This window comes from Trachemys scripta, chromosome 11, assembly GCF_013100865.1.
Source record: "Trachemys scripta elegans isolate TJP31775 chromosome 11, CAS_Tse_1.0, whole genome shotgun sequence".
In the NCBI taxonomy this organism is placed as follows: domain Eukaryota; kingdom Metazoa; phylum Chordata; order Testudines; family Emydidae; genus Trachemys; species Trachemys scripta.
In genome coordinates, this window is record NC_048308.1 from 31917400 (window position 1) to 31925449 (window position 8050).

The 8050-nt window shown below is 46.5% G+C and overlaps 1 protein-coding gene across 1 annotated transcript in view; it reads right to left on the reverse strand.

The window, feature by feature from the left end:
- Positions 1-7166, reverse strand: part of LOC117884879 (prolyl endopeptidase FAP-like) — a 59635-nt gene extending 52469 nt beyond the window's left edge. The window contains exons 1-2 of the mRNA XM_034785796.1: positions 7001-7166; positions 6622-6706 (exon numbers count right to left, since the gene is read on the reverse strand). Coding sequence (XP_034641687.1) covers positions 6622-6706; positions 7001-7006 — 91 coding nt within the window. The 5' untranslated portion in view covers positions 7007-7166. The remainder of the gene's footprint in view (positions 1-6621; positions 6707-7000) is intronic.
- Between the last annotated feature and the right edge of the window lie 884 nt (positions 7167-8050).

Below are 8050 nucleotides of genomic sequence, written 5' to 3' on the forward strand. Positions count from 1 at the left end.
AAGCCCCCCCATGAACTCACGACCCCCCCCCCGTTTCTTGACTGTCCCCTCCAGAACCTCCCTGCCCCTTCTCCTGCCCCCTGACCCCCTTACCCTGCTGCTCAGAACAGGGTGTTGGGCTCTGTGTGAGCCGGACACGTGGCTGCGCTCCCCAGCACAACAAAACCCGGTCCCTGGCCCTGCACAGGGCTGCCGGACCGGGCTGCAGGGGAGAGCTGCCGGCTCAGAATGCAGGGCGGAGCTCCTCTACAGCTGCTCCGGAGTCCAGCCCGTGACTTTCCTGCAGCCCTCCCAGCTGCTCGCTCTGCTCTGCCGGGGGAGGGGGGAAATCCCGGACATTTTGAGTTATTTACAAATTCCCCCCGGACGCTATTTTTAGCACAAAAAGGAGGACATGTCCGGGTAAATCCGGACGAATGGTAACCCTAGTCATGTGGTCAGTATGTCTGACAGTAGAATACTGAAGGCCGCCTTTTACAGAGAATTGCAGACTGGAACTCGTTTGGGAGCAGACCAAGAAAACATTCAAAGACACTGTCAAGGCCAACCTCCAATCTTGCAATGTTGACCTCAATCCCCCCCAAGTATTTCTCAAATGAGGCCACCAGGGCCTTTTCTCACCGCCACATCCTCCTGGGTAGTGATTGGGAGAGGGGACAAAGCAGCAACCCCTCTCCCGGGACCCCAGCAGGAGTTGGGCCTTGCCCCCTCTGGAGACACAAAAATTAGAGAAGCAGACAGCCAGTGAGTTCAGGGCCGGCGCTTCCATTTAGGCGACCTAGGCGGTTGCCTAGAGCACCAGGATTCGAGGGGGCGGCATTTTGCCGCCCTCGTTGGCAATTCTGCAGCGGGGGGTCCTTCTGCGCTCCGGGTCTTCGGCGGCAATTCTGCGGCGGGTCCTTCACTCGCTCTGGGACCCACCGCCGAAGTGCCCTGAAGACCGGGAGCACGGAAGGACCCCTCTGCCGCAGAATTGACGACGACGACCAGGAGCACGTAAGAACCCCTTCCCCTGGCGCCGCTCCTGAGTGAGTTCCCTACCTTCCTGGGGTTGGTGGGGTTGGGTTTCAGCCCTGGAGTGGTGGGCAGCAGGCTCCACAGGGCTTCAGGCTCCATCTCTGGCCCCTGGGGTGCTTCCCCGGGCCCTTTCCCAGGCCCCTGGGTGCAGGCTTTCGGGCTCTGTCTCCAGGCTGCGCAGCGGCAGGCTCTGGCCCCCATCCATTCCCCTATCACCTGTGGTCCCGCTGCCTTCCTACCCACCTCCCCATCCAGGGCTTAGTTCGTTCCCGGGCTGAGTAAGTCTGCTGTGAAAAGTGATACACCTCTACCCCACTATAATGCTGTCCTTGGGAGCCAAAAAATCTTACTGCATTATAGGTAAAACCGCGTTATATCGAACTTGCTTTGATCCGCCGGAGTGTGCCGCCCCCCCCCCCCCCCCCCCGGAGCACTGCTTTACCGCGTTATATCCGAATTCGTGTTACATCAGGTCGCATTATATAGGGGTAGAGGTGTATTTGTATGTTTGTTAATATCACTTTTCACAGTGGATTTAGTAGCTAGCTAGGAGGTTGTGAAAAGTGATATTAACATAAAAGTATCACTTTTCACAGCAGTAGATTTACTAGCCAGCAAGTCCAAGAAAGAGAAAAAAAAAGAAGAAACAACGATAACAAAAAGGACAAGAACGTGGAAAGCACCTTATTTGTGTTTCCATTGTATTTAGGTCCAGTAAAGAATGGACAACTGTAGATTATTTTTATTATTGAAACTTCAAAAAAACTCCTACATAAATAAATTACAATGATTTGGACATGTATATGTGCATATTTATTTGTTTTTCCTAAAGTTAATTAAGTATTTTAGGAAAAATTGTCAGTGTGATCATCAGCAAGAGTTGTTTGCCATGCTCTGAGGCCACCAAAACATTTGTTGTGAGAACCCAAAAGCCTGTGACAAGATCCAATGCCAGCAGCTCTGCCACCTTGGACTGAAAGATTTCAAGACACAGCAGATTGTTGCAGTTAAGGAGAGATATGCAAGGCGTAAAGCTAAAAGCAGTGCACATTCATCTACAATAGTCTTCACCTGTGGCACCTGTAGATGGGTCTGCAGGTCCAAAACTGGTCTTTGGTGTCATCTCAAGACCCAAAATAACTAACTGTAGCTCATCTGTCGAACTCTCTGAGAGACCTTATCATCATCATCATTCAACCTCTATATCATGGATGGGCAACTTTATGGTAGTAGAAGGGCCATAAAATTCACTAAAACCCTTTGGCAGGCAAGGGGGATGTGACATGGTAGGGGAAGGTTTGGGTTCTGGCCCAGGGGAGTGTGACATGGGGAGGGATAGGAGGTCAGGTCTTGCTCCTGGGTTTGTCACCAGGCAGTGGTGGTTCCCATCCCTGTTCCCTGTTCTCACCTGTCGACTCTCACCACATGATGCACACATCTGCATGCTAGTGGGCCCCTCCCCGCATGATGCCCAGTCCTCTTCCTGGCCCTGGTGTCACTGGATTCCCTGCACTGAGCTGGGTCTGTGGCGGGCCAAATAAAGCGATCTGGTGAGCTGGATGCAGGTTCTAGGCTGCTTGATCCCTTTGGAAGAACTGGTGAGACAATATGGGCTCCAGTGCCAGCAGTACATAAATGACACGCAGCTCTGCATTGCCTTGACATCCACCAAAAAGAGCATCATCTCCCAGCTTTCTCAGTGCTTAGCTGGAGCTCAAAATCTGGATGAAGAAATGGCTAAAGGTGAACGTTAAGCAAGACTGAGGTGATACTAGTAGGAAAGGGAAAGTGCTCTGAAGTGTTTGTCTCCTCTGTAGCATTCCCAACTATCTGCAGCAGCTACTTTCCGAGAGTTAAACCAGTTCTCCATCTTTGGGTCCTTTTGGACTCCTCCCTAGAGCTGGGCGATTGACTGATTTTTTGGTTTGCTAGAAGTTCCCAAAAAAATTGTTAAAAATTTGGGGGGAAAAATTGGTTCAACCCAAACCAAAATTGAAATTTTTCAGAATTCTCAGTAAATTGCAGAAATTGATCAAAATTTTAGTTTGGGTCAGTCTATTTGTAATAGGATGTCCATCCCTATAAGCCCTGAGTAGGTTAAGGTGGGCCAATTAACTTTATATGCTGCACCCAGACAGTAGTTAGTGATTAAGAAGGCCCAACTGCAGATGAAGCCCAGGTGGGGGAGAATCTGGGCTAGGAGTATAAACCAGGAAATGAGAACAGGAAGAGACTGCAGGGAGGAGGTCTGCAATCTGTCCCTGAGGGAAAGGGAGTTGGCTAGGGACAAGGAGGAGATCCAGGGGAAGAGTAAGCCCTGGTGTTTCACCCCAGACTAGGGAATCCAGCAAGAGGCTGAGAAGAGTGAAGTAGCCATGGGGAGAAGAGGAATCTCCTGTGGTAAATACAAAGATAGGCAAAGAGATAGAGAAGTGTGGTAGGAAGGAGCCCAGGGAAACAGCAACAGGATTTGAGACTAAGCAGACCTGAATTGCTACTCATAGGGTACCTGGTCTGGAACTTGGAGAAATGGACAGGCCTGAGTTCCCCTAGCAGCCACTGTGAAAATAGCACAGTACCTGGAGATGTGGAACGGAAGACTGTCTGAGATGGTATCTGGACACCTTGTCCAGTGGGACTTTGTTACTCCAGGGGGGTGGGGAGACTATATAGTGAGCTCCACCATGGGCCAAGTGACCAAGAGTTAACACCCCGAGTCACAGAGAGAGGGAGAGAAAGAGGCCATAATGTGAGCAATTGACAGAAGGGGCACCAGATGGGGCATCAGTTAATTCCCAGACCCAGCGACAAGGAGGTGCATCTGTGGTGAGTGAACCCCTTTGCCTGGCCCAAAAGGAAAGTTTTGTTTCAGTTCTGATCATTTTAATAAAAGCAAAGTAAATGAAGGGCTAAATTGACAAAACTTGCAACTTTTAGCCCAGTGATTTGTGCACTCACCAGATTTGAATCCCCATTCTAGAACAGGGACTTGAAGCCTGGTCTTCCCCCTCCCAGGTGAGTGCCCTAACCACCAGGCTACTGGCTATTCTACAGTCACTCCTGTAGAAACTGTTCCAATGAATACTTAATTATTTATAAACAGTGGAGCAGTGACTTGCACTTGGATAGAGCGCTCACCTGGGATGTGGGAGACCCACCAGGTGATAGAATCATTCTCATGCTCTCTTTGGCCCAATGATTGAAGCTAAAGTCCTTTTGTAAATCTAGCCTAACTTTTTTTTTGTCTGAAACTATTCAGTGAATGTGTGTTAAACGAGTTAATTGTTTTGGTCAACCCCAAACTGCATTTCTTGGTGAAAGCTCTACTGCTCATTGAGTTCTGCTGGATCCCCAAATAGCCAGGGCAACAAAATACACACATTTCCATCTGCAACAGACCCGAAGATTGTGCCCCCACCGTATCAGCCACAGACCTGGTCACAGTAAACCACAGACTTGTCACTGCTAGGTTGATTTAGGAATTAAACCTCACATACTGAAAATGCTCAAACTGTGGTGTTCAGTGATCTCTCAGTGCTTAAGGTGCTTACAAGAGATCCGCTGTATTCTGTGTCTGGTTCCAATTGGCTGTGCATAACAAGAAGAGCTTCACAGTGTACCAGCCAGGCACAGTCTGGGAACCTCACAAACTAGCCAAAAACACAGCAGTCCGTCTGCTTACCATCATGGGTCACCATGAATGCATCACCTCAGTACTATTCTTTCGGCACTGTTTCCCCATTGGATATAGTCTAGATTGGGGTGGGCAAACTATGGCCCAAAGGCCGCATCCAGGCCTTCAGACATTTTAATCCGTCCCTTGAGCTCCAGCTGGGAACCAGGGTCTGGGGTTTGCCCTGCTCCACACATGCAGGGCTCTGTGTGGCTCCCGGAAGCAGCAGCACGTCCCCGCTCTGCCTCCTACGTGTAGGGGCAGCCAAGGGGCTCCCCTCACTGCCTCCGCAGCTCCCATTGGCCAGCAACCACGGCCAACGGGAGCTGCAGGGGCAGTGCCTGTGGACGGAGCAGCACGCAGAGCCGCCTGGCCATGCTTCTGCATAGGAGCTGAAGGGAGGATATGCCGCTGCTTCCAGGAGCTGCTTGAGGTAAGTGCTGCCCAGAGCCTCCACCCCTGACCCTGTTCTGTGCCCCAACCCCCTGACCCAGCCCTGATCCCCCTCCCATCCTCCGAACTCCAGCCTGGAGCACCCTCCTGCACCCCCAACCCTCATCCCCAGCCCCACTCCAGACCCCACACCCCCAACCAAAGCCCTCACCCCCTCCCGTACCCCAACCCCCAATTTCGTGAGCATTCATGGCCTGCCATACAATTTCCATACCCAGATGTGGCTCTCATGCCAAAATGTTTGCCCACCCCTGTTCTAGATGAAGGTCTCTGTTCTGATACTCAAAGCCCCCCATGGGATCAGCCTTAACTACCAGAGAACTCCCTTTTCCCTCCATGACTGCAACTCCCATAACAGCTTCGTTTCACAGACACAATAAAAATGCAAAGAGGCTCATAAGTTGGAGACAGAACTTTCACAGTAGCTCGATCTACACTATGGAACTCACTCCCACAAAACATAAGTTTATGGTCATAGACCTCATCACTTCTGGGACTAAATTCAAAACTCCTTCCTTTGACTTTGCTCCTCTGCAGTAAGTTATTCAAAACACACCTCCTCCCCAACAAAACAGCAAAAAATCCCTATAAACTAACCAAGCTATTTTCCCCTTAGGCTGAGAAGAAAGAAAAAAGCCTGCTATTTTTATTATTATTTCTTCTTTTAAATGCTTGGGAGGGACTAAGATACTATGGGGGCTATGCGAGTACTTAGATAAATTAGATAGCTCTTATAAGACACCTCACCTGGAAAACCTGCCTATGCTAACAGGCCACTGCCACTCAAGTCCTGAATTTAAGACCACACCTGTCAAAATCATCATACCAAAAAACATTATTTTAAAATGGAGCTACAGTAATTAGCTCAGGGAGGTACAGATCCATAAGACATCTTCAAACCTCACAGTGTGACAAGCCCTTCTTGAGAGCTAGCCAAATAATGAAACACATTGCTGGCTAATATTTCATTCAAAACATGTTATGTCATTTGTAAATAGTCAGAAACTAATCAAACCTCCTTCCCCCTCATAAAAGCAATACATTGAGCTAATACTTTATTGTAAAAATATCTTCTACAATTATTATTCAACCATCTGTAACCTAATGTAAGTTCCCCAAATCCAAAGCAAATAACAACAGATCATGAGAGTGTCACTGCCCCAAAGACAAATGCTAACAGATCACAGGAGTATGATGAAAACTATGTTTGCAGCCCTGTCAAAGCACATTATTTGTCATACACGGTAAAGTTAATGCAGGTGCCTTTCACTTGAAAGAGCTCCTTGTATCAACATATGCTGGCATCTTCATTTCTTCAGGAACTTTAAACTGTCAGTAAAACATTCCCATAAGCTGAGAAAGCCACAGCAACACTGGCAGGACAACACTTTTATAAAAGTATTTATTTATTTTTTTACTTATTTTAAAACAACATCCAAGATGTGTTTTTCAATGCATTACACTATAAATTGTCTTACCTCTTCCTGGAAGTAGTATAATGCACATAACTAATGAGGAAAGCAAAAGGCATACAATCACTCCAAATATGATTTTTAGCCGGGTCTGTAGGATAAAAACAAATAATTATGTTTACAGTATCCTCTGCAGTGGATATATTATAGCTTTGTTTGTAACTAAATACCCCCACCACAAAAAGAAAGAGTATTCTAGTTAATTGCTGACATCCATCCAAGTCAATGAGCATACATCTTCCTGTAGTACATTTAGAACTGTTTTTCTTCCTCTCTCCTGTGAAGCAAATACTTACAGATTAGAGCCTGGCCCTATGCAACAATAGAAAGTTTACAACAATAGAGCCAGCGGTTTTTAAAGGTTGAATTCGGTTCACGTACTGACCTTCATTTTTCCAGATGTAGTCTAAAAGAATGAAAATTCTTTCTTCTGGGTGTTGGTCAGTGGATCTGTGAGAGGAGTCTGAAATAGCAGGCTCTGCTTTCACAGTCAGAGGCCAACATTCAGGAAAAAAATGTGTCTATGCCAAATTTCAAAGGTTTTCTGGAAAATTCGAAACAGATTTTTGGGAGTGTTCTTGGCCCGGAAGTGACCCAGGGGTTGCTGTGGGAGTGGTAATTATATTCTCCCTCTCCATGTAAACTGTAACCAACATCTGCTTACGGAAACTTAGGGTTTTATGACTCAACAGTAAGACTGATATATGCTGTTTGCCTCTAAAAAGTATAGTGTATTTTGGCAAACCTCAGAGTTTTAGAACCCATTGACGATGACCTTATTTCTATTCTCAACAAAGTAACAAATTAAGGAAAAGTAAAGCACTTCTTTTTATTTGTATATATTATGCTTATGTGTTTAGTTTTGGGGAGAAAAAACAAATGAAGACTGTATAAGAAATGCAGAGTGAGGAACAGAAATACATAATTTTTTTAAATTTATTTAAATCAATAGCTCTTTAGCATGTGAAGAAAATTATTATATGTTCTTCTGTGAAAATGCTAATTTGTGCAGTAAACTTTACAGTATAGATTTGAATGGGAAACATCTATGGGCCTGATGCAAAATCCACTGAAGTCAATGGAAGTCTTTTCACTGACTTCTCTGGGCTTTGGATTTTTCTTCTGTTTGGCCCCGTTGCTGCTAAGGATTTTTTTTTTTTAAAAACTTGATATTTCAGTGTCGAGGAAAAACAACATTCCCCCCGCCCCATTCAAGTCATTTTAGTGAGCCAAATAATACACATACAACTGGCTGTATGAGTGCTTTAGCCTTGGAAGTGCATGTCCCTCTGTCCCCATAGGCATATAGGGGCTGATCCAAAGCTCACTGAAGTTAATGAAGAGAAGTAAAATCATGCTGTTGTAATCAGAGCATACTGTAAATATAGTTAGGCATTTCTCAAATTTTCTAATTATTGCTTTAGCTTCGGAACAG